Genomic DNA, 26,077 nt, shown 5'->3' on the forward strand with positions numbered 1-26,077 from the left:
AACACATATAATATTCATTTGAATATTTGAGAAAAGCCAATCATAAAATACGCATTTTTCACACTTTCAACCCAAACCATTCTAGCATTCTGTGAACAGCCTGTTAGTGCATCTCACCAGGAGGCACTTTCTGGGATCAAATATTTAGGAATATTGCTGCCTGCCCTTTACCAGGTGCTGTTGCTGTCCCACACGCCCCTTGTACAGCCAGCAGAGGAGTACAGCATTCTGTGATTCACAGGGACTCAAATCTCCCATTGCTCGTGTGTGTAAAATATTCATGGAAGGGATGGCACTATGCAGTGCATTAACGAGGCCAGTGCAATAACAGCAGCAAGGATTTGGCAGACAAATTGACTTTTATTGAGGCTCCAGCAATTACATCTGGTGCAGCAGAACTAGACCAAACCCGTGGGTTTGTAATGGGGTGAGGAGACCTAGAAAGCAGAAATACAGAAAAGGAAACAGGGCAAGCAGGGAAGGGCAGGTTTGTGCCTGTCCTTACGTAACAGAGGAGTTTGCTGCTGGTGACAGAAGATTACAGGGGCAGAGCTGAGTGAAAAACAGGGAAAGGAAAAAATCTACCACCCTTAAATTAAACACAGCGTGCAGAAAGAGGAGAAGACAGCGAGTGAGGTGTGAGCTCAGACAGCAAACAACCTCTGCAAATCTGGGGACAGGCACACAAGGAAAGCAGAGAGCCACCTGTGTGCAGGTGGCTGTGTCAGACGTCACAGGGAGGTGGGAAAAGTCCCAGCACCATGTCCAGGGAACCTCCTGCAACACCAGGGCAAAACTGAGAACTGGATGTCAGCAAAATGGGACTCAGAGTCATCAGGGAAACAGGGATGGAACTGAGGGTGGATGTTTCTGTTCGGGGTGAGCAGCAGGAAAATGCTGACAGCTGGTGATGCAGAAGGATTTGTGATCTATAGGAAGAAATTCTTCCCTGTGAGGGTGGGCAGGCCCTGGCACAGGGTGCCCAGAGAAGCTGTGGCTGCCACATCCCTGGAAGTGCCAAGGCCAGGTTGGACAGGGCTTGGAGCACCCTGGGATAGTGGAAGGTGGCTTGGAACGAGATGAGCTGTAAGGCCCCTTCCAACCCACTGCATTCTGTGATTCTATATTATTTTGTGCCACCTCATGCAGTTGCCTGTGCTGTGTGCCATCTTCCCCCCTCTCTCCCTCTCTTTAGAGCTCCCTGACTTTCCTGGCTGTGAGATGCATCAAAGCAGTATTTTGAAATCGTTTCTCAGATGCTGCTGTGGGAAATTATTCACATGGTATCACTTATTGATACTGAGTGGGGTTTTTTTGGCAGATGCAGGCCAGGAGGAGATGGTCAGTGAACCATGAACCTCTTTTCTCTGCAGGGTCCATGCTTTGAACTGGAGGTAGAGGTGACAACAGGCTCTTTGTAATTTCATCCTGTCACTTTGAATCACACGGGGATCCTTATCAGCAGATCCTTTTTACAGACAACACACAGCACATTACCCTCAATGGCATTTCCTTTTCAAAACAGCATTCTTGTGCTTTGATCAACGTGTAAAGGACAGATGAGAGTTGGGTGCAGTCTGGTTTGATCTACCAGCCTGGGATATGAGAAAAAGAAAGGCATTTGCATAATACATCGCTCTGGTTTCAAGAGTCAGGGGCTGGTGTAGTCCACAAACATTCTAGATATAGAAGTGGTAATATTTATGGAGGCAACCTTGAAACCAGATTAGAGAGACACATAATCCCAGAAGGTTTCACATACTGAGGTCTGCAAGCTTAAACTGAACAAATGTTCAGTTGCTTTGCACAGTGTGCTAGTGACCAGCAGCCAGTAAAAGGGTGTGTAAAATTCTCAGTTTTGAGGAAAAGTGCCATCTGAAACTAACTGGGACTTGCATTTGGTTCACTTCTAGGTCACAGCCCTGGCCTGGTTTTGAAAGAGCCATTAACCTGACCTTTTCAAGTTCTCCTTGTGCTCTGTATAAATAAGCCTTGGGTATCCTTAGCTCAACCCCCTCCAAGAGGAATTTACTTCTCCTTCCCCTGCAGGTGTGTGTCAGCTCCTGCCACATGAAGGACAAGTCCATTTTCACCTGGAGCTGAAACGCCATGATGGGCATCCTCCAGAGAAGCTCAAGCTGGGCAGCACAGCCTGAAACAGCACTGTCCCCAAGCAGGGCAGGAGTGATGGCAGGCAGGAGGAGAACCCAAGAACCTGGAGTTCTCTCTCTCCTGAGGGGGTTTTGCCATCCACGTAGAACTGTGTCAGCGTTGAGGTAAGAAAGAAGAGCTGTGAATAGCTCCTGGGTCCCACTGGGGTGTGCAGGAGCTGTGCCCATGGCCAGTGCTTGGAAACTGGCCTGGGGCCATGGGAATCCACGGGAACTCATCCCTGCAGGAAGTTCTCATCCATATATAGCACTTCCTTCCCTGGCAGGGCTGCATGCTGTGCCAGTCTCCCATGCTGGCACTGCTGGAGAGGAATGGGGAGCAGTGGGCAGAGGGGTCAGGGCTGCTGAGGGGATCCTCTCTCACATCCTGTGGGATGGGGGACATCACCCTGTGTGATGGGGGTGATGAGGGGATCCTCTCTCACATCCTGCGGGATGGGGGACATCATCCTGTGTGATGGGGCTGCTGAGGGGATCCTCTCTCACATCCTGTGGGATGGGGGGCATGGAACCTGTCTGGAAACATCTCTACATCTGCTTTGCTGTGTTGAAGTGGGAAGTTAGAAACCTGACTGAGAGTTCTGATCCTCTCTGAACAGGGCTGGGAGGAACCTTGGGGCATTGCTCCTGCTCCAAAGCAGGATCAGCACTACTGAACACTTTCCATACAGGAGCATGTTTACTGGTTTTTCTTTTTTATTTTTTATTTTTAGTCCTCAGATTTCAAAGCCCTTAGTCTCCTTAAACAACCTTTTGTATGATTTAACCATTTTCAACCCTAGAAAATGTGCCTGAATTGTCCTTGTAACGGCAGTGTTCAGCTGACAACATTTTGTTTTAGTCCTTAAGGGTAAAAGAAACTTATTCCTTATTCGCTTTCTGTTTGTGGCAGTTTTTTTATGTATTTGGAAACAGTTATCATGTCCACACAGCCTTACAGCCCAGCAGATGTTGTATTGCTCTAAATAGTTATATAGTTGTTTGCAGCAGAGACCTTCCCCAGACTAAACATGGGGAAGGTCTCTCTTTGCAGTCCTACAAAGCCAGACCCTGGGCTGCTCCTGAGCTCCCACCAGGCCTCACCTTTCTCTAAGCATGACACCTGTGGATGTTTCTATGCCCCAGTGGGATGTTTGCCTTCTTCACAGGGCATCACCAATTGATTCTTTGATCCACTCTACACCAGATCTTTATCTGTAAAAGGCCTGGCTAACCAGCAGGCTCCTATCTCACATTGTCATGGATCATATCACATTTGTCTGCGTGGACTTGCACCCTACGTATTTCCAATCCTTTTTCCATTTTGTTGAGGTCATTTTGACTTTGAATCCTGGCCTCCAGAGCGCTCATGGCTCTTCCCAGACAGATCCCATTTGCCAAAGACATAAGCATAACTTTTATTCCTAGATTTGAATTGTTAATAATAATAATAATAATTTATGAATGCTTTGCAGGACCAGGACCCAGGTGGGGTGGGAGAATCAGAAAGTTGTTATGGTTGGGAAAGACCCCCAAGATCACCAAGTCCAGCCATTGACCCAGCATTGTTCACCATGAAACAGTGTCCCCAAATGCCACATCTGTGTGGTTCTTGAACATTTCCAGAAATGGTGATTATTCCACCATTTCTCTGGGTACTCTGTTCCAAAGCCTGACCACCCTTTGGGTGAAGAAATTTTTCCTAATACCCAACCTACCCACGCAAGCCTAGGAAAAAGTTTAGTGTATTTCCTCTTGCCCTATCTCTTGTTACACGGGGGAAAAATGCTGACCTTCACCTGGCCACAACCTCCTTTCAGGTGTAGAGCAATAAAGCTCCTGCTGAGCCTCCTTTTCTCCAGGCTGAGCCCCCGGGCCTTCCTCCCCCATCTCTGTTCCCTTCTCTACACACACTCCAGCCCCTCATTTTCTTTCTTGTCGCGAGGGGCCCAAAACTGAATCCAGTTTTCCAGATGCGACCTCAGCAGTGCCCAGCACAGAGGCACGGTCACTGCCCTGGTCCTGGTGACCACACTATTGCTGATTCAAACCAGGATGCCCTTGGCCTCCTTGGCCAGCGTGGGACACAAACAATGGAGGTTCTGCCGGGGCCCACCGTGGTGTGTGATGAAGCGGAGTGGCCGGAGAGAGGAAGGGAGCGGGTTCGGGAGCAGTGCGGGGTTCGGGAGCAGTGCGGGGTTCGGGAGCAGCGCGGGGCCCGCCGCTTTTGTCCGCGGCCGGGCGGGCGGGCTGAGGGCGGCGGCGCGGTGCGGGCCCATGTGGCCGCAGTGCCGCCCGCCGGCGGGCTGGGCCGGAGCATGTGCAGCTGCGGCAGCACCTGGCAAGGAGCCGCAGCGCCGGGGATGTGAACCAGGCGGGGAGGAAGGCCCTTGACTCATCAGATAAATCCAGCCCCGCACGGCTGAGCGAAGGCGGAGGAGGCGCGGCGGTGAGCCGGGGAGGATGGCGGGGGACAGCGAGCAGCGGCTGGAGGAGCAGGGGCAGCCCAGCGGCGGCGAGCCCTTCCTCATCGGGGTCAGCGGCGGCACGGCCAGCGGCAAGGTGCGGGGGTCGGCGGGGGAGCTGCCCGCCAGGCCGGGCCGGCGGCCACATGGCAGCGGCGGCGGCGGCTCCGAGCGGCCGCCCCGCCACGTGCGCTGCTCCGCGGCCCGGCCGCGGGCTTGGGGCTGATGGAGGAGCCGGGGCCGCGGCTGCGGATGGAGCCGGCTGCCCGCAGAAGGACGGTCCGGGGGAAGGAGCGCGGCCGCCGAGGCCTCTGCCCGGCCGGCGGACGGAGCCCCGCGGACACGTGGAGGGGGTGCGGGGTGGGTGCGGGATTTACTCGCTCCTTCTTTGCGGCCGGGACCTTGTGTCCCTCTGTGGCAGCGGGCAGAGCCGGGGGCCGCTGTGCGGAGCAAGGGTGGCCCCAGCTCGGCCGGGGCAGCGGCGGCATCTCCCTCCCCTCCAGAATCTCTTCTGTGGTCCTGTAGTCAGCGCTTCCCCCGTTCCCCATCACCCGTACCCACCCCAGGCGCTGCCCGCCCCGCAGGGCACCTCGGGGCCGATGCAATTCTTTAATTTCCACCCCCGCCGGTCGTGCATGGGGGTGCCCTTCTCTGCCCAAGTTTAGGGTGGCAGGAGCGGGGATTCTGCAGCAAATGCTGACTCACAGCGGCAGCAGGACCTCCTGGCTACCGTGCCGGGAGGGGCTGGCCCTTGGCAGCGGCAGGTGGGAGCGGAGCGGGCCGAGGGCTGCGGGCACGGACGGGGCATCGCCCGCCGGGGCAATGCGGGTGTTGCCGGCAGGCTGCTACACCCAAACTGCAGTGCACGGCAGCCTTGCAGCTTTTCAGCGTTTTATCTTCCTTGTTCCATGCAGTGTGCCCGTCTGAATTTGTTTAACCTCGCTAGGTCACTTTCTTTCTTAATAGGAAAAGAAAATACCTTTTTTTTTTTTTTTCCCTTCTTATTTAAGAGCGATAAAAGCAGCTCCGCAGCTCATCGGCACTCGTATGCAGGGCAGCACGTTCTAGCTGTATTTAGGAAAGGATGAATAGATTTGGAAGTAGCTCTATACCTGTGAAATATTTATTGCTGAGGAAACTGAATGTGGGCTGGCACATTCAGAAGGATGAGCCTGGGATCTGCGGGCTGATCTCCGGGGGATCCCTCCTTCTCTTGAAGGCACAACCCAACTGCTGTATCTCAGCCCAGTGTTTTAAGCATGTGTCTCCGAGTTCCCTATTGATTTTTGGACTGCTGTTGCTGCTGCAAGGGGGAAAAATCCAGCTGTAACAGGGGAGGGATGGTGAGAGAGAGGATGCAGTCTCCTCCGGTGGGAAGGAAAGCTGGATTGTTCTTGCAGCACAGCTCTGGTGACTCAAACACGCTGGGTTTGTCTGTTCTCCGATGCGTGGGTCTGCCTCTCTGTAGTTGTCCCAATAACATCGCGTCTGGCGCTGCTGAACTGTTATGTCTCTGAACACGGTGTCTCAGGCCCACAAGGTAAAAGCAGTGATTACAGTACAATGCACCACAGTGGTGCTCGACTTCAAAGTGAAAATGCTCAAGAGCAGCAGGCTGTCTTAGGAAAAAAATAGGGAAATAGTCCTTTTCTAGCAAGGGAGATGTACTAACTGGCTTTTCCTGTCTCTCAGCTTTGATTTCCCCCCCCCTCCAGTGACTACTGAAAATCTCTGTGCAGTGTTGCCTGTTGAAGGGAGTCCAGCAGATCGCTACAAAGTTGGTGGGAAAAGGCCACAAGAAATATACTGGCAAAAAACTCCAAGAAACAGGAAAAAAATGACCTGAGGCTTGCGCCCGCAGCTCCTCAGATTCACCTTTGGTGTGGCTGCAACGCAGGGATGTGGGGGCTGTCCCTCACCTGCCTGGTGACAGCGGCCTGTGCCGGGTGCTGCAGCACGCTCTGGGAAAGCAGCGATGGGGCTGATGAGGTTTGCTTAGCTAAGGGCTTGCCTGCAGCCAAAATCCAGCCCAGGGGCTGCCGTGCTGATGTGCTGGCTGTGGGTGAAAAGTGAGTGCTAGCAGGGGAGTGAAGCAGGCGCCTTTCCCAGTGGGAAAGTGACAGATCCATCCGACTGGCCTCGACACCAATTGCGGGTTGTTGTCCCAACACACCCCTTTGGCAGCACACCAGCCCGAAGATAACAGAGGGAATTTGCCTTCCAAGGCCCCCTGCAGCTCCTCCCACTGCTGCTTTTGGGTTTGACATCGGGACAATAGGCTCCACAGTCCCCTCCATCCCTCTTGGTGCAGCAGCAGGGTCAGGCTGTGCAAGGATGGGATGTGTTTGTAGCTGGCTGTGACTTGTGTGCCGTGGTACCCTGGGGAAGCTGGTGTTGGAAACAACCATCCTTCCCAAAAAGCTGGGGTTGTTTGGATAGTGTTCCTTAAATCTGTGAGAACTCAAATTCAAAGGCTGAGTGCTCTTTCCCTAGTGAGCAAAAGTGGCTTGAGCAACTTTGCCCGCTCAAATAAGGGTAGAACCTGGTTTTTGGCTCTGGGAAGAAAGCTGGACTGTGCTGGGAGCAAAACTGGGGAGCTGCAGAGGCCCTGAGCAGTCTGGGCTATCACAGCCCCTGTGAGGGCAGCACAAGCTCCACAGCGGCTGGTTTGAGTCAGCTCAGCTGGGACAGGCTCTTCACAAAAACAAAAAAAAGAGTTGTCCCCTGAAACCCAAGCACTGTGCAGTCTGTGCTTTCCTGGGGTGGAGATCACTTGCCATTAAGACCCCCATCCTTCCAAACATGAAGAGCACTGCAACTGCCTCATTCCCTCAGAGCAATTCCCAAGGCTTGTTGTCACATTTTCTTTCACCCTGTCTGTTCTCAAGCGTTCTGCTGGAGTTCTTGTTCCCTCTTACACCCGTGGCCTTTCTGCCAGCAGCTCCTGCAGGACATTCCTGACCAGCAAGGACTCTGCAGAGCACAAGGCAGGCAGCCAGGCTGCAGGCTGGAGGAAAGTTCAGCAAACTGGCTGCTGAGATGAGCTGGGAACTGCTGGGATACCCCCCTAAAGCTCTTTGTGTCCTCACTTCAGCTTAGGGACCTTGCAGCTCTGCCAGCAGTGCCTGGAGCAGCTTGCTCCCAGCAGCAGCATCTGGTGCTGGGGTGGCTGCAGGGGTGGGGAGAGCTCTTGGAGCTCGGGCTGAAGCATTAATTGTCCCCACGTGAAGTGAGGTGCTGATTGCTGCCTTCCAACAGGAGCTTGTGAGAAATGACAGATTGCTTTGTTTGGCTGCTCATTGCTCAGATGGCAGTGAGGGCTGAGCATGGGTGCCACTGCAGCCTTGGAGGTAGTTAGATCATTTGGGTCTTGAGTTAGCACATCCAGTTCCCAATGTCTGTTTGAACATGCAGCCTCAGAGTTTCCAGCCTGCAGAGCACCAAGATTACAGCCTTGTGATCAGCCAGGTGTGCTCTTCACTGACTCCACCACACTGGCAGGGCTGGCTCAGGCTGCGGGAGTGAGCCAGCCAGGAGGCTGGCATTGCCCTGCCAGGGTGGCACAGCAGCGTTGGCCCCCAGGGAAGGTGTGCTCAGAGCTGCAAGGGGCAGCTCCATCTCTCGTGGAGCCTCCTCTGTGACAACTCAGCCCACCAAGGGCAGAGGTCCCCCACACAGCCTGGGGTCACTGGCACAATGTCACCACCCGGATGGCTGGCACAGAAGGCCGGGGGAGATCCGGGAATGGCTCCCCCACGGGAGGGGGACTAACAGGAATTGCAGCAGCCCTGTGCCGGTTCAGCACCATTTCCTGGTGACGTTGGTTTGTGCCTGGCAGGAGCCCTGCATCACAAGGTCTGACTAGTTAAACACTGGTGTCAACGTGTGCTAGAGACTCATCAAACTTTCTAGCAGAACGTTGTTGTGTGCCAGCCCTGATCAGACTGATCCACAGGGCGTTTTGATGGGTCAGCCCTTTCCTGTTACTGATGGAATATGTGCTCATTATGGAGCCTGCTTACCACAGTCCCGTGGGCTCAGCCAGCTCTGGGCTATGGAGTTTGCAGCAGGGGCTCGAGAAAAATATCCTGTGCCTAAAACCAGAGGATTGGGAGGGATTGTGTTAGAGGGCTTGTTTTCCTCCCTGCGTGTAATCTGTGTTTAGAGCCTCTGTGTGTGCCTGTTTATGCTCCAGCCCTGGATTGCTGATCACATGCACAGTGTCCCAGGGTGAGTGAATAGAAACCTGGCTATTCCCCTCCTGCTCTGCTTGGCCTGTGCCTCACACAGGGAAAGGCAGGGTGGTGAACCTGCCTGGGAGTGCTCTGGGTGGAGAGACAGGCTTTTGGTTCAGGAATAATACTAAATTTGCAGTCCTGGTGTTGCCACATGTGCATGCTCCCATTAGGGCTGGAAAGGATGGAGTGGGTCATGAACTGGCTGTCTGCAGTCACAGGCATTTGATGGATGCTTTGGGACCCTTCCCAGTTTGCTGTCTGTTCTGTGTGTCATCCCAGTCCAAATGCTTCCTGGTAGTTTATAATCACCATAACCTTCAGGAAGAGACCAACATCTGTAACTCGTGTGCTGCAGGAGATAAGGGCAGCATGCTACAGAGGACAGCAGAGAAATTAAACAAATAATTACAGTGGTTCCTTATGTTTGATCTGAGGGAAAATCCTGTCAGAGCACAAAACTGGAGACTGTTTTATCCACAGAGGTGTGATGAGGACACCCCAAGCAGGCTGCTGCAGCTGCAGAGCCATGGCCAGCTCCTGCCAAGCCAGCTCCCAGTCAGATCCTGCAGGAAGGGCATTATGGCACTGATATCCCTGGAGATAACCTCTCCCTGCTGGGATGGGACTGCTGCAGTCTGTCCTGGCTCCTGGTTGTGCTCTGGGCCAAGGGCATTGCTCTGTTGGGGAGGACTGTCCTCATGAGCAGCAGGCTGCAGTGGTGGCAGGAGGCTGTGCATTGCTTTCCACGCTTCTGACACAACCCTTTTCTTCCTCCTGAGGGATCTGGCAGCTCCAGTGTTTCTTTAGGACTGGAATCACTTGATCTGGCTAAGTCACTTTTGCTGGGTGTCTCATTTAGAGTCCCTGGGAAAATGGGAGGTCCTCTGTGCAGCTGGAATGGGACCTTGAGCATCCCTCTGCAGTGCTGGGTTCCTTGGGGATGGACAGGCTGCTGTCAGCGTGTGGCTTTTAGCATATCCACCTGCACAAGGCTTTGGAGTTCCTGCCAGCCAGTTCTTGCCCTCCTGGGGCTGGAGACATCAGCTGTGTCCTGGCCCCTTCACCTGGTGGGTGACAGTGGCACTGTCCATCAGCTTCCTCCTTAACACCTATCAGAAGTGATATTCACTGATCAGAGCTACCCAGGAGGGATTGTGGGATAATCTGCATAATAATGTCAGGGAATTAGTCAACTCCTGAAGAATATCTGAGCAGCTGGCTATAGGCCACGAGTGAATGTGAATTAAATATGTAATTATTGTATTCCAAATAAATGTTCGAGGTAGGCCTCCAAACACCCATCTGTTTCTTCCCCTGTGTACCACCTCTCTCCTTTTGGGAAAATATGTTGGATTTCTTCTCCAGGTGCCCTCTGCATCTTCCTAGCAGAATAAAGCTGTACTTCTTCCTTGAACACTGCCTGTTTGTGTGCTTGGTTCAGGGGAGGAGTCCTGCAAGGGGAACTGCGGCTGCTCCTGCTCAGGAATAACCTCTTGGAGCTGTGGCTGCCGTGGTGCTGTGCTGATACCTTCCTCCCCAGGAGGTGTGGGCTGCTTTGCACAGCTTTCCCAGGGAGCAGCTCGAGCGCAGAGCCTGAGGGAGTGCAGCTCCAGCCTGGAGTGTGTGGGATTTCGTGACCCATGGCAGCAGCCAGGGTCCCTTGGAAAGTCCTGCTTCAGTTCCATGTGGCTGCATGGGAAAGGTCTGCTTGGCAACCACAGAGGCTGCTGGGGCCTGGCTATATTTAGTTGTAACCAAGTTCTGGAGGAGGGAAAGCTCTCTCCTTTTGCTTGAGAAAGCAGCATCCTGTTGCCTGGAGTTTGCTGCAGCTGAATCACCAGCTTTGGCTCGTGGCAAGGTGTGCATGGATGAGGTGGGTACGGAAAGGGGCTGAGCAGAGGCAAGAAGCTCTGGCACAGCTCTCATGCAGATGAGTTGTGTCATGTAAGGCATGGCTAGTGATGGGCTTCAAACCCTCCAGCTTGTGTATTGGCATCAAGTCACCTTTCTCAAGGCGTCCTCTGCACTCCTGGGCTTTTTGGAGAAGAAACAATTGTCTTCTTCCCGGGGAGAAGCAGCAAAAGAAGGAATCTGAGCCCAGGCTGCCCCTTCAAGTGGCTGCTAAGTGCCTGTTGTCAGCAAGTGTCCCCTGCCCGAAGACTGAGGCACACTGGCACAGTTCTTTGGAGTCATGCTTTGTTCTTGCTTTACTGGGCATCTGTGGGTCTCTCCAAAACCTGGCTGTGCTCATTTCCAGTTATTGATGGATCTTTTCACAGCCACACATGTATGCTGTGCAGCTTTGGGAGAAAAGGGTTTAAGCAGGGAATATCTCATTTATTTGGGGGGACATTTCCTGAGGCTGGGAGTTTCTGTTCCTGTTGTGTAGGGGAGTTTCCAAGCTGTATGTTTCTGGTTTTTCTTCCTCCTTAACAGTGAGTGTTTATCAGCCAAGGGGAAAAACTGCATGTCCAGCTGTAGGAGTTGTTCACATTGGCATCAGGGACTGCCCCTCATGAGACATTGTTGTTCCTACCACAAATGATAGTGAAAAAAGGAAAAAAACCTTCTCTTGGACCTTGCTGAGGTTCAGGGCCCTGCAAAGGAGGGCTGAATCCAGCCTGGAGTGGACTGAGGCAAGCTGAACATGCAGGTGCAGTATGTGAGCAGTGCCTGGCCCACACCTGCAGCACCAAGGTGACAATTGTCCAAGGTGTCACCTCCTCTTCCCAGAGCCAGCAGGTGCCATCCCTGCTCAGCCAGGCTGAAACTGAGCTCGGTGCTGAGAGCAGGATGTCCTCCTGCTTGTCTTTCTCCACCACTCCTGCCATCTCTCCAGAGCCCACCAGGGACAAGGGAAGGGTCCACTGTGTCTGCCAGGTTGCTTTTTCCAAGAGGCACCATCTTCCCCTGAGCCCTGGATTGTGAATGCAGCTGGGATCCAATCTGTTCCTGGTCTGGAACCTGGAGGGAGGACGTGTTCCTGTCTCCAGCTGCTTTGGAGTGCATTCTATTTAGGCTTTTCTCACTATCAGTGTCTCAATTTGTGAGGTGTGGAGCTGCAGGGTGATTTTCAGAGCTGGTGGAGGCTCTTCTCCACCTTCCAGAATCCACAGACCTGAGAGTAGTGTGCACAAGGCAGAAGGAAGACTGACACCATTTGTGATGATTTTATTGCCAGTACACATGCTGAGGTCCAAGGGCAGAGAGTGAATGCAAATCCATGTGCTGCTTTCACTGATTCAAAGGAAAGGAGTCCTGCTCCCTGCCCTGGGCTGGCAAAAGCAGTTTGGGGTGCAGATCCACGTGGAACCTGTGGCTCTGGGGATCTCTCTGGGTGGCTGTGCTGAAGGGCACTTTATTCCTGATGGCAGAGGGCCTGGGAAGTTTGGTGTCCTGGGCAGCTGTAGCCAAGGCTGAGCCCTGCTGTGCTGTGTCCTGGTGCTGCATGGGCAGGCAGTGGTGTCTGGGGCAGTGAGCAGCCAGGAAAGGTGGAAGAGAGGCACTGAACACACCCCAGTTTTGCAGAACCTATGGGATACAGCTGGATAAACAGTTGTATCAGAGAAGGATTTGGGGAGTGGGAAAACAGAGGAAAAGGAGAGCAGGCTCTGGCTTTGCCTGCCTGTGTGCAAGGGTGAGTGACTGGCACGGACTTGCAGGGCTTTGTTCTGGGTGGGAGCAGCTTGCTGCAGGGCAGGGCTGCCAGCCTGGCTTGGAGAGGCAGGAGAAGAAGGTGGGATGCTCAGGAGACCCCATCCCTGTGCCAAAACCCAAACTGGTGCCCAGGGCTGCCCAGACTGCTGTGGGTGAGCTGGAGCTGGTTCTCTCTGCAGCAGAGCTGAGTGAGCCTCTCCAGCCAGGCTGGGCATGACTCACAGCCCAGTGGCCACAGCCAAGGCAGGTCAGCCTGGCCTGGAGGGAAGAGAAGGTCTCTGGAGAGGGGAGTGCTGTCAAATCTCCCACTTCTCAGGCAAACAGCCTTGCCCTCTGCCTGCTGGGGTGAGCTCTGCCAGGCATGCACTCCCCTCCCTGCTCCCTCTCACCAGTGCTGCCTTCAGCTCAAAGTTTCCAGCCAGGTATGGAGCAGATGGCTGAGCCATCCAGGAGGCAGGAGCATGGAAAGAGCCTCTGGCAGGCTGGGGCAAGCACTCTGCTCTTTGCAAGGCACAGGGCTCAGCACAACCCTTGTGGTGACCAGGGCCAGGAGCAGCTCAGCTGGGCACAGTGTGATTGCTTGAGTGGGAGCTGTTCCCCCTGGCACAGGAGCTGCTTTGTCTGGGCAGCGGTGCCATGGGGCAGAGGCAGTGGCTCTCAGTGGCAGGGGCAGTGCTGGCTGCCAGGCTGCAATGTAGTCACCCCCAAGGACTGCCGTGACTAAGGAGAAGGGACTGCAGCAGGCTCTGGGCTGCTGTGGCAGAGCTGTGGCAGTGGTGGCCGTGCCCTGGTGCCAGCAGAGCCGGTGCCAGCCGCCCTGTCCCAGCCTGCTCCGTGGGCAGTGCCAGGTGCCCGCTGCCCGTGCCAGCAGCCAGGCCCACGTGGCTGCTCAGCTGCTGACTCTGCAGTGCCCCAGCCTCCCGTGCCAGCAGGCACCAGGATGTGCTGGCTCCTCCCAGCCCTGGCAGCTGTGGCACAGATCCCTGATAAAGTCCCATGGGCTCTCCTCCTCATACCTTCCCATCCTGGGCTTTGTTTGCTCTCTCTAGTGCTGTGGTGGGGTTTCTGGGATGGGGCAGAGCTGGGGGAGCCAAGACTGCTGTCTGAAGGAGAAAGTGCCCATGGCACGTGGCTGAACCCAGGCAGGAGCCAACTGTTTTTCTGCTGCCACTTGTGCCCAGAATAGGAGCTGTGGGCAGGCTATAGGGGCGGAGGAGAGGGTGGCAGGCAGCAAACTTGGTGCTGCTGTCACATTAAAGGGTACCATGGTGATGCCTCTGGAGCACTGCTGCCTCGGTGGCTTTGGGAAAGCCACAGACTCTTGGCTGGAGGTGCAGCAAGCAGGCAGGGGTGTTACCTGGAGACATCCTCTGTCACAGACACATTTTATGAAAAATCCTTTTGTTAGGATTTTTTCCTCCTGAGAAGCTGAGAGGCCTCAGAGGAAAAAAAAACCCAATAATTATCTGCTGCTGTGGGATGCAACAGGTGCATCTGTGATTGGTCCATCTTGTTTTTTTTTAATTAATGGCCAATCACGGTCTGGCTGTCTCGGACTCTCTGGTCAGTCACAAGATTTTATTATCATTCTATTCCTTGCTAGTCTTCTGATGGAATCCTTTCTTCTATTCTTTTAGTGTAGTTTTAGTATATAATTTTCTTTTAATATAGTATAGTATAATATATTATAGTATAATATAGTATAGTATAATATAGTATAGTATGGTATATAATATAGTATAATAATATATAATATAGTATAACATAACATAATATAATATAACATACATTAAAAAATAATAAATCAGCCTTCTGAAACATGGAGTCAAGATCTCATCTCTTCCCTCATCCTGGGACCCCTGTGAATACCACCACAGTCCTCCCTGTGCTGCTCAAATGTAATTGCTGCTGATGTGCCTCCTTTGCTCTATTGCTTTCGCAGTCCTCAGTGTGCTCCAAGATTGTGCAGCTGCTGGGGCAGAACGAGGTGGATTATCGCCAGAAGCAGGTGGTGATCGTGAGCCAAGACAGCTTCTACAGGGTGCTCACCTCGGAGCAGAAATCCAAAGCACTCAAAGGCCAGTTCAATTTTGACCACCCAGGTGAGTGGAGAGCAGCCCTGGGGCTCTGCCATGCACTGTGGGGACAGGGATGGAGACCCTTCATGGACCCTGGGGCTCTGAATCCTCATGGGATGCCTTAGTCAAGCTCCTGTGGCTGGGACCACCTGTGTGTCATCCCCCCCCATCTCTCTTAGGAAGGAAATGGGGTGGAGTGTTTGGGATGTGAAAGAGCAGGTTATAAACCCTCAAACTCCTTAAGACCCTCTTCTTCCTGCAAAAACATCCCTCAGTTTGAACAAGTTTTTCATAGAATTGTAGAATCATCGAATAGTTTGGGTTAGAGGGGACCTTAAAGGTGATATTGTTCCAATACCCTTCACCTAGAGCAGGCAGCAAAGGAACAGATTGGGTTTTGGTGCAGCTGAGTCAGGCCCAGAGAGATCTGGGCTGGCAGAGTCCCTGGAGCCAGCAGCTCCCTGTGCCTCCCTCAAGGAGGGAACCAGCTGTGCAGCTGCTCTGCAAACCCTTCCAGTGAGGGGCCGTGCCCTGTTACCACAACAGGGGCTCTTTGAACCATCTCTGGGCTCAGTGGGGAAATTCCAGAGCTGCTGTCCCTTGGTCCCCAGGAAGACAATGCCAGAGGCAGCGAGCCCTGAGCAAACAGAGCCCTGTCTGTGTTGCTGGAACACTGCTGCAGTCTCTGTCTGAGGGCTGGAGCCCTGGAGGAGATGCCTTCCTGTGCCTGGGCTGGCAGCAGTGCTGCACAAGGACAGTATTGATCTCTGCAGGCCACATCCCAGGCTGCTGCACAGCCACAGAGCCCCGTGGCCTTGCCTGCTCCCTGGGGAGGTGCAGGGCTTTCCTCACTGTGTGTCTGTCTGTCCCCAGTGTGAGGTGCCAACGACTCTGGCTTGGGCAAAGCTCAGCAGCTGGTGGGTGGGAGAGGTTGCAAAGCTGCCTCGGGTAACGTTTCCTCTCTCCTCAGATGCCTTTGACAACGAGCTGATCGTGAAAACGCTCAAAGAGATCACAGAAGGGAAGACGGTCCAGATTCCTGTCTATGACTTTGTCTCCCACTCCAGGTCTAACAGCTGCTCCTGCCTTGCTGTGCCTCTGCTAATGTCCTGTGGCAGCCCTGCCCTGCCCAAACTCCTGCCCTCTGCTTGGGTGCCTAAGTGCCAGCACAAAGTTCCCATCCTAACTCCTCCAGCCCTGGGTTAGAGCATCTCAGGCAGAGGGTCTGGAAAGCTGTGTAACCATCCAGTAACATCCAGGCATCAGCGCTGGGTGGTTAATGACCTCCCTTTTCTTCCCCATCCATGGTCCTCTCCCCACAAACTCAGTGTTTGCAGCTTTAACAAGCATTCCAGCCTCAAACACCCTGGCAGTGCCAGGAAAGGAGGAGGACAACAACAATTCCTGCTCCTGTACCACTCCCCTTGCCTGTGTTCAGCTTATTTTTGCATGCCTGTGTTGGTCGTGGATGGCGTTGCTCTGCTGTGCTTCCCACAAAATCACTGTGCTGTCAGGGAAGTGCTGCCTGCTCCCCAGGGAAGCAGAGCTGGCCATGCAGGTTCCCTGGGCTTTTTAGCTTGGCACATAACCCTTGTGAGCAGCAGCTGGCCCAGGTAGGGGGAGAAGGGCTGGTGTGCTTCCTGCTTTGCCATTTATCCTTCCAGGAAGCCTACGTATGCCTTGGATTCCCTCCAGGGGTAGGTCTGCCCTCTCCTCTCTCTCTCTCCCCTCTCTCTCCCTCCTCTCTCTCCCTCCTCTCTCCCTCCCTCCTCTCTCCCTCCTCTCTCCCTCCTCTCTCCCTCCTCTCTCCCTCCTCTCCTGCCCCCTTGGTGCAGCAGTGGTGTCCCAGGGTTGGAGCAGTGCTTTAGGAGCACAGCTGTTCCCCCACACCTCTCTCTGTGCTGGCCAGCCTCCCCCAGCAGCAGGGTCTGACTGTGCTCTCCATGGCAGGAAAGAGGAGACGGTGACAGTGTACCCTGCTGACGTGGTGCTCTTCGAGGGCATCCTGGCCTTCTACAGCCAGGAGGTGAGGGACCTGTTCCGCATGAAGCTCTTCGTGGACACGGACGCCGACACCCGCCTGTCCCGCAGAGGTGAGCGGGGACAGAAATGCCCCTGACTGCTCTGGGCACACAGGCAGGGGGCAGGAGCAGGGACAGAAATGCCCCTGATTTCTCTGGGGACACAGGCAGTGACAGTGAGAGAAATGTCCCTAACTGCTCTGGGCAGCTGGGCACACAGGCAGGTGGCAGTGAGCAGGGACAGAAATGCCCCTGACTGCTCTGGGCACACAGGCAGGGGGCAGGAGCAGGGACAGAAATGCCCCTGATTTCTCTGGGGACACAGGCAGTGACAGTGAGCAGTGACACCAATGCCCCTGACTGCTCTGGGCACACAGGCAGGTGACAGGAGCAGGGACACAAATGCCCCTAAGTGCTGTGGGCACACAGTGAGCAGGGACACCAATGCCCCTGACTGCTGTGGGCACACAGTGAGCAGGGACACCAATGCCCCTGACTGCTGTGGGCACACAGGCAGTGACAGTGAGCAGAGCAGAGCTGGCACAAAGCTGTGAAGAGCTGTGGAGCTTTTCCTGCCCAGTGCAGAGTGTCACTAGGGCAGCTTGTGGCTTGCTCTGTGTGTGTCTCTTGGGATTCAGTGGGATTTTTGCTGCCTTGGCTGGGATTCCTCCTTTGATGAGTGCTGAGTGTGCCGTGTCCTCGCACGGCCCCGTGGCACCAGCCCGGTGCCAGCAGCTGAGCAGCAGCTGCTGCCAGTCAGCAGATGCCAGCAGGGAAGAGAGGGCACAGCAGAGCATCTGGGCAGCTCAGTCAGAGCCTGATAGATCCACTCAGGACCTGGGCTGTGGGTGTGCTCTGAGGAGGGCATTTGGGCCATGGTGTCCACCGTGGGTGCTGCACATGGGGAGTCCGGTTGTACATTTGTGGAGCCTCTGTGTGGGATGTGGCTTTGGGGGCAAAGAGCCCTAGAAACCAAATTGTCCCTCTCCAGGACTCCCCAGTCCTGCTGGCTTGGCTGTGGGGTGCCAGCTGACATGGGGAGGGACACCCACACTGCAGGGCCTGCATGACTTGAGATGTCCTTCGTTTCTAAGCAGCTTTGAGGGGTGGGTCACTGATGCAGCACCTCCCGGGTGACTAAAAAACCATCTGGGGACTCTTGGGGCAGAATTCACTTCTGTCTGAACTATTGCTACCCCTGGCTGGCTCTAACAGGCTCCACAGGGTGCCTGGGGATGCAGAAGATGACTGAAGAGGAGCAGTCCCTGCCAGAGCTCTGCGCTGTGACGAGGGGAGCGCGTCTCTCAGTGCGTCACTCTGGGACTGTGTGTGCATGTTCCACTCTGCAGTGGAGCTGGTCTTGCCTGCCCTCCTGCTGTCAGACACATGCAGAGCCTCCTCAGCTGCTGGGATGTCATCAGCACTGATGAACATCTCCTTTTTAGCAATCCCTCTTGACCCTGCCCACTGTTCTTGCATGACTCAGCCAGGGAGGTGACAGCACAGTCACTTGCAGGGAGATGTGAGATATGCAGGGTCCCAAAATGTGAGCCCTAATCCTTTAAAATGCTGTGCAGGAGCTCAGGGCGACACCCAGCCACAGGGTAGGACACTGTGGTGGTGACAGTGACCCCAGCCAGCAGCTCAGCCCCACACAGCTCCCTGCTCAGCCTGCCCTGGGTGGAGAATCAGAAGGGTGAGAGTGAGAAAAGTTGTGGGCTGAGACAAAGACAGTTTATGAAGTAAAGCAAAAGCCACAAGGCAAGCAAAAGGAGGAATTTGTCACCACTTCCCGTGGGCAGGCAGGTGTTCAGCCATCCCCAGGAAAGCAGGGCACCATGGTGTGTGATGGGTATGTGGGAAGACAAGTGCCATCACTTTGAATGTCTCCTCTCACCTTCCTCCTTCTTCCCCAGCTTTCTATCATCATGTGGGATATCCTTTGGGTCAGTCAGGGTCAGCTGTCCCAGCTGTGTCCCTTCCCCCACTGTGGGGTGGGGTGAGGAGCAGCAAAGGCCTTGGATCTGTGTGAGCAGTGCTCAGCAATAACAAAAACATCCCTGTGTTATCTGTGCTGTTTTCAGCACAAATCCAAAACACAGCCCCACACCAGCCACTGTGAGGAAATTTAACTCTATCCCCACCAAAACCAGCACATTCTCCAGCCCTTATTCCAAACCACTTAAATCATGCTCAGGCCCCACACTCTCCAGTCCATTCTCATTTCCCACCTTTGGTGTTTCACACAAATATCAATCCCCTATTTTATGGAATGCCCCTGTAACAGATCTGAGTGTGCACTGAATTAATTTAGCCCCTGACTTTGGGCTCCATCTGTCCTAGTGGTCATTCAGAACAGGAGAAGGTGGTGTGTAGTGTGGAGTTGTGGGGTCACTGCTGTGCTCACACTGCTCTTGTGAGCCTTGTACTTCTCCCACCCACCATCAACCACTTGCAAAAGGGCAGCTTTGCTGATGGAGGTGCTGCTGTCTCCTGGTTACTGCAGCTCATTGTTCTCCTGCTAGGAATCTGCCCGTTTCCCTGCCATCAGCAGTTGGTAGGACCACTGCAGCATCAAATCTGTTTACTGCATGTCTGCCTGTCATTTCTGGGAAAGGAGAGCCTGTGTGAGAGGTGCCAAAGGTATAATCATGTCCCTGGAACGTGGCTGGAGGCAACTCATTGCCAAAGTTGGGATCTTGTGTTGTGATGTGGCCCTGAGTCATCTTTGTGTCCCAGAAGCCCTAAAGGGTTGCAGAGTTGGGTTTTCAGCTGGGCAGCAGCAGGAGGTGAGGTTCCTGGAAGTGCAGCTGACAGCTCAGTTAATCAGCACTGCTGGGGTTCAGTGTGTGCAGCTCACACTGTGCCCACCTCAGAAGTTCTGCTAGCAGAGTGCAAGGGGCAGGCTCTGCCAGGTGCCTCAGACAGGGATCCGTGGGGCTCAGGGACCTCATTGTGGCTAAGCTCCCTCACTGCCCTGTCCTTGGCCTGTTTCCCTAAAAAAGAAACCAGGTCACATGCATGTTTTGGGTCCAGTTTGAGTTTGGACCTGCTGGCTTCAGAGAGGTGCCAATCTGTCCTTGGGATGTTTGCCTGCCCTGCCAGCAATCCCTCAGGACAGGGTGTGTGGTTTTACCTGGGACCTGCTGCTTTGGGGCCAGGTACAGCAGCAGGTGTTTGACCTGTGTTTGTGTGTGGGGTGATTATCCTGCCCTGGGAAGAGGCAGGAGAGCTTTACCCTGTCAGGACCAGCCCCTGCCCAGCTCACAGGCCTCCTGCACCCCAGCAAATAAGGTGTGGGAGCTGGGAAACAAGAATGATATATTTTCCCTGCCTCTTTTTCTGTGTTGTTCAAGATGGGGCTCGCTCCTGCTCTCTGGAGAAGCTGCTGCTGGTTCCCATCCTGCTGCCAGCCCTTTCCCCCCATCACTTCCCCCTGCAGGGCTGTGAAAGGCCACACTGTGAAGCTGCTGGCCAAGGACAAACAGAGCCATGGGGGCAGTGCCAGAGCAGTGTCCTGGCCCTGAGAGCACACAGGCAGTGCTGCCCAGCAGGTCAGGCAGGCTGGCAGGGCAGTGCTGTGCCTTGGCTCTGCCTGGGACACGAGGGAAGGCTCATTCCAAAGCCAGTGCCAGGCACTCACATGCTGGGGGAAAGCCAGCAGCCCCCTGGGGACAGCCAAGAGCTGTCTGCTCAGCCACAGGGCTGCTTTGGCTCTTCCCTGAGGATTGAATTCCTGCTGAACTGGGCCACTTGTCCACCCTGAAGTGGTGTCAGACTGGAGATGGCACTGGCCCAAAGCTCATGCAAGCAGGGTGGAAGGCCTGAGTGGCAGAACAAGCAGGAGGCCAGTTTGCTCTCCTGCCTTTGGGCTTCCTCCCGAGCTGACCCCCTCACCTCTGCTTCTCCTGCTAGCTGGGGACAGCACAAGGAGCCTGGCAGAGCTGTGCAGGTGGGTGAGTTTTACCCTCCCCACCTCTGCAGAACTGAGTTAAACGGTGCCCTAATGTGTGTGTGGCTGAACCCCACTGATTTTCTACTTTTTGGGCACCTCTGCACTGGGATGGCCGAGACAGGCAGGACAGAGTGACAGGAGGGAGGCAAGGCTGAGGCTGGGAGCACTCAGGACTGGGCTGGCACTGGTTACAGCTGGAATGTGCATGCAGAGCCGAGAAGGGGGCCAAGAAAAGCCCTTGGCCAGGTCAGGCAGCCCTTGGCTCCCAGGAAGACTTGGAAGGAGGTTAAAAGCATGGAGCTGGGCTGGGGTGTGCTCAGACACATGGACAGCAGCTTGCAGGAACAGAGATCTCAGGGAAAATATCCAAAGGCTGTACTTATTGAAGGGAAGGGGGGTGGAGAGAGTTGTGCCTCAGCTCCTGACTGTGCCTTCCACCTTCCCCTCAGTGCTCCGAGACATCAGCGAGCGAGGCAGGGACCTGGAGCAGATCCTGTCTCAGTACATCACCTTTGTCAAGCCTGCCTTCGAGGAGTTCTGCCTGCCGGTGAGTCAGGGGAGTGCACCCATGAGAGTGCTGCAACAGGAGCACTTGGTGTCTGCCCAGGGCTCAGATCTGCCCCCTGTGCCTTCCTCCCTCTCTGCAGCCAGGGCAGGCTGTGATGGGGGCTGTTTATACAGCCACTGCCTGCCCGGTGAGATCACCCTTCCCTTTGGGAAGGCAGCATGGCCAGAGGAATCCCTCCCTGGGCAAGGGCTGACAAACCTCTGGGCAGCTCAGCCTGGCAGGGAGGATCCTTGGCTGTATTTAGCTGGGGAATGGGAGGTCTCTGCCCCCAGGCAGTGTTTGCTGTGTCTGCCTCCTCTTTTGGGCTGTGCTGCCTGCCCTTTTCACCCTGCAGTGTTGCTGCCTTCGTGCTTGGGAGAGCAGGGCAGCTTCTTCTTCTGCCTGTGCAGTGGGATGTGGCTGTTGAGTGGCCAGGGGGACGAGGCCTGCCTGGAGAAAGGAAACTCCTTTGGGAGCTGATAACAGAGCCAAGGCTGCCTGGCAGGCAGGGACTGTGTGGGGGAATTTACTGCAGGATTGCACGGAAATAACATGTTTGCAGATCAGCCATTGTACACCTTTCCTGGCTCTCATGGAGAGCAGCCTGTGCCTTGCTTCTCAAGGCTTCTCAAGCAGATGTGGTAATGAAGATTTTTATATTTTTATATGAGGATTATTTTTTAGTTCTGGAGGAAGTGAGCAAGCAGAGTCCTGAAACCTGGGAAGTGCTGGCCAGCACCACAGGCAGGAATTAAACTGTGCCTCCCACCTTGGGAGCATCCCTATGCCTGTCTGTCTGGTCAGCTCTGCCCCTTACCTTTAGAGGGGCTGATCCTGTGCTGCAAGATTTTTTCCTGGCTCTTGCACGGCTCCCTTTTTCCAGTTTCACTCAGCTGTGGCTCTGGGGACCAATTCCAAAGCCCAGAAAGGCTTTTCCTGAGAGGCAGGTCCAGCTTGCAAGGCTCCTCTTCTAAATCCACAGTTTTTCAGAGCAGCAGATGCCGTGTCAGGCTTTTCTGATGAAGAATCTGTAGGAGAATGAAGTGTGAAACAAGGAGGGCACAGAACTGCCTTGTTTCTACCCACAGCTTTGCAGTGGTCTGCTCTCACTTCCAACCTGCTGTTGGCTCAGCACCCACTGCTGCTGTTATTTGACTCCTAAAGCAGCTCTGAGCCAAGTGGTCCAGTACTGAAATGGTCCAGCATATCCTGGTGGTTTTTGATATGTCTGGAAGCACTTGGAGGTGTCAGGTGTCACCCATCAAGCCCAGCTGGCTTGGTGGGGCTTGGCTGTCAGCTGTAAAACTGCCACAAATGAGGAGGAGACTGAGACTGGCACCTGCAGGGGAATCTAGGTCAGGACTGGTGTCCTGAATCACACCTCTGCAAGTGGTGTGGTGGAGAATTCTCCCCCCTTCCCAGGCAGATCTCATGGCTGTGCCCAGCCATGCCAGCTTGTGCTCTTGGAGCAAGTCTGGGGTGGATTCAGGAGGAATGGTGTTCCCAAGAGCATCAGCTGCTGGAGTCCTGTGATTATGAGGCTTCTTAATTGCAGGTTTTGTTCAGGGTGCCTCTTACTGGCTTCTGTATGAGCTCATGAAAATGGAGTCAGGGCACAAAGCATGGCCCTTGAAACGTAGAGCAGAACACAAATAAGAGCATCCAAAATGTATTATCAGCAATGACATCCCTCCCAGAGGGTCTGGGGAGGGCAAGGAGCTGCCCCAGGGAGCAGGGACAATGCCCCAGCCCGCTGTCTCTCCACTTTTTCCCTGTAACAAAATGCTCTCTCTCCTCCCAGACCAAGAAATACGCTGATGTGATCATTCCCAGAGGAGCAGATAATGAAGGTAAGCACCAGGCCCTGCTGCTCTGCCCTGGCAGCCAGACTTGGGCTGCTGCTGTTGCAGTGGAGTTAGGTTGGAGCTGTCCCAGAGGGGACTCAGGCCACTGCCTGAGAGTAGCACTGCCAAGAGAGTGCTGCTACCACAGGTGTGCCAAGATGAGCCTGTTCCCTTTGCTCCTGCTTGCAGCATTATTGACTGGGAGTGTGTGTTTCTCTAATGCCTCCAGGCTAGCTCTTGGTTCATCCCACAAAAGGCAATGTGCAGCTGGGTCAGCCAGGCTGGGGTCAGCCTGAGTGTCCTGGCTGGGGTCAGCCTGACCACCCTGGCTGGAATCATCCTGGGCATCCTGGCTGGGGTCAGCCTGACCACACTGGCTGGAATCAGCCAGAGTGTCCTGGCTGGATTCAGCCTGAGCACACTGGCTGGGATCAGCCTGACCACACTGGCTGGAATCAGCCTGGTTGTCCTTGCTGGGGTCAGCCTGAGTTCCTGAGCACTCTGACTGGATTTGGCCTGGACATCCTGACTGGGATCAGCCTGACCAACCTGGCTGGATTCAGCCTGAGTGCTCTGGCTGGATTCAGCCTGAGTGCTCTGACTGGATTCAGCCTGACCATGCTGGCTGGGAGCAGCCTGGGCATCCTAGCTGGAATCACCCTGACTATGCTGGCTGGATTCAGCCTGACCATTCTGGCTGGGATCAGCCCCACCACCCTGACTGGATTCAGCCTGACTGTCCTGGCTTGAGTGGCAGAGGGATCAGTCCTGGGGGGGAATAGGAGGGGACAACACTGGGAGGGACAGCAGGGCCACAACCCTACCTCAGCTCTGCTTGATCTTTGCATCCATCCTAACACTCTCTCTCCCCCTTTTGCTCACAGTGGCCATAAACCTGATAGTGCAGCACATCCAGGACATTCTTAACGGAGGACTCAGCAAACGCCAGAGCAACGGGTACCTGAATGGCTACACTCCCCCGCGCCAGCGGCAGCCCTCAGAGTCCAGCAGCCGGCCCCACTGACCCGGGCAGAGCCGAGGCCAGCACGGCCCCTCTGTACATACTGTCCACTCGTTCCCCCCTTATCTATTTAAGAAACCAGACGGAGACGAATGCCTTTAATTTTGTATGTTGGAGTTGCCCAACGAGAAGCCGCCGGTTGCTCGGGAGCCCGGACCACCCTCAGCTCCCGGCCTTGCTCCATAACTCCTCCAGCACGGATCCGGCTATAAACCTCTATAAATATAGAATTGCTCTATTTTTGCGTAAATGCAGAATAACGTAAAATTAATTGCTGTCAGGTATTTGCCAGGCTCAGTGTTGCTGGGAGGGAGTGGGGAAAAGGGGATTCTAGGGGGTGTTGGTGTCAGGAACTTCACCTCAAACTCAGTAAGGAAGGCAGGACCATGGTGGTGTCCATCCTGGGCAGGCTGAGTGTTACACCTGGCTTGGGTTTGTCTCTTCCTACCATTGCTGTTCAGGGGCAAGCAGCCTGCTTCTGGCAGCTGGGAGAATGATGGGGAATGATCTCCCCCTGTCTCTGCAGCTCCAAGTCTCAGCCTTTCAACAGAGTGTGGCCTGAGTGTTACACCTGGCTTGGGTTTGTCTCTTCCTACCATTGCTGTTCAAGTCCAGGCAGCCTGGTTCTGGCTGGCAGGTGCTGCACACTGCTTCAGGGAGAATGATGGGGAATGATCTCCCCCTGTCTCTCTGCAGCTCCAAGTCTCAGCCTTTCCACAGAGTGTGGCCTGAGTGTCACACCTGGTTGGGTTTGTCTTTTCCTGCCATTGCTGTTCAAGCAGCCTGGTTCTGGCTGGCAGGTGCTGCACACTGCTTCTGGCAGCTGGGAGAATGATGGGTTGTATCTCTCCCTGTCTCTCTGCAGCTCCAAGTCCCAGCTTTTCAACAGCACCCCGTTCTGTGCCTGACACCCCTTCCCACCACAGGTGTGGGGCTGCTGCCACACCCTGCAGTGAGGACCTGCTGGGTATGTGGCCATATAAACACAGCCTTTTGAGCAGTCTCAGTGCCCGGCTTGTGGGGGCAGCACGTGGATACCTTCAGCCCCTCTGGAGCTTGGGGGCACTGTTGGTTCACCCTGGGCTGACCTGCCTGGAGGTTGGCTTGCAGGTCAGAGGTGTGTCTCATTCCTCACCTGCATGGGTTTTACTCTTGTGTGGGGGATTCTGGGGTTTATGAGGTATGGTTAAGGGACAACCAGCCTCTTCTGAAAGAAAGGGGCACTGGCTGATCAAAGGCAGCTGCTGAGCTGAGGGCTCAGCAGTGTGTAGCGGTCCCTGGGCTGCCTTGCATCCCCATGGGGGACCATCCACAAATCCCATCTGGGCAGTGTGAAACTGGGTGCCAAGCAGTCCTCTGCTCCCTGTTTGCAGAGCCTGCCTGTGTCCCTTTCACTGTCCTGGGGGAGGACACTGTCCCTGCAGTCTGTTGTCCCAAGGGCTGCCCAGGCAGTGCCCTCCCTTGCCCAGGGTGAGAGTTAGTCTTGCCTAACCTGGTGGTGCTACAACAGCCACGTCCAGAGGGGCTGGTGGGGTGTACTGCAGATTTAGGGATGCCTGCAGAATCCCCCTGCAAGGTGGGGCAGGGGCTTGGTGGGAGACAGTGGAGGGGGTTTGGTGGGATGGTGGCCAGCAAAGATCCATCTGCCAGTGCTGCTAAGCCTGACTTGCCCTGTCAACCCCAAAATTTCACAGGCATCCCACAAAGCTTGGAGCAGAGACCCTTAGCCTTGCTCCCTCATGGTTCTTTCACTCTTTCCAGAGCATTGGCTTTGCTCTGTGGTTAACAGTTTAGTGGACCATGCTCCATTGCTCTCCAGGCTGATGTGAGCTGGGACAAGCTTTGATCCTGGAGAGAACAAGAAAGGAAACACCTTCCCCCAGTGACTGCTGCTGGGGCAGACTCATTCCTTGTATCCCTCTCCCTGTGTACCAAAACTCCTCCAGGCACGTCAGCTTTGCCACGACCAAGGGCTGATTCTGTGTAGGTAAGAGGGACCAAAGCTCTGCAGAACTGGTGAGGCTTCTCAGGGCTCATGCAGAAGACAAGGTAAAATACTGGCCTCCTCTCCCCAGTGAATAAAGACAGAATAAATGGATGC

General features: G+C 54.6%; 1 protein-coding gene across 1 annotated transcript; it reads left to right on the forward strand.

The window, feature by feature from the left end:
• Positions 1–4,464: 4,464 nt before the first annotated feature.
• UCK2 (uridine-cytidine kinase 2) lies at positions 4,465–24,226 on the forward strand. The gene is made up of 7 exons (XM_058029935.1): positions 4,465–4,712; positions 14,453–14,612; positions 15,559–15,655; positions 16,539–16,681; positions 21,014–21,111; positions 22,913–22,961; positions 23,840–24,226. The coding sequence occupies exons 1-7, from the start codon at positions 4,614–4,616 to the stop codon at positions 23,977–23,979; spliced, it is 786 nt and encodes a 261-aa protein (XP_057885918.1). The 5' UTR covers positions 4,465–4,613; the 3' UTR covers positions 23,980–24,226.
• The last annotated feature ends 1,851 nt before the right edge of the window (positions 24,227–26,077 follow it).

The sequence above is a fragment of the Melospiza georgiana genome, chromosome 9, assembly GCF_028018845.1.
Source record: "Melospiza georgiana isolate bMelGeo1 chromosome 9, bMelGeo1.pri, whole genome shotgun sequence".
Classification (NCBI taxonomy): domain Eukaryota; kingdom Metazoa; phylum Chordata; class Aves; order Passeriformes; family Passerellidae; genus Melospiza; species Melospiza georgiana.

Excerpts from the sequence above, each read along its gene's own strand:
- UCK2 (XM_058029935.1), top strand. The coding sequence starts at position 4,614 with ATGGCGGGGGACAGCGAGCAGCGGCTGGAGGAGCAGGGGCAGCCCAGC. Across the intron at positions 14,613-15,558 it reads GTTCAATTTTGACCACCCAG|ATGCCTTTGACAACGAGCTG; the intron begins GTGAGTGGAGAG and ends CTCTCTCCTCAG. Across the intron at positions 22,962-23,839 it reads CAGAGGAGCAGATAATGAAG|TGGCCATAAACCTGATAGTG; the intron begins GTAAGCACCAGG and ends TTTTGCTCACAG.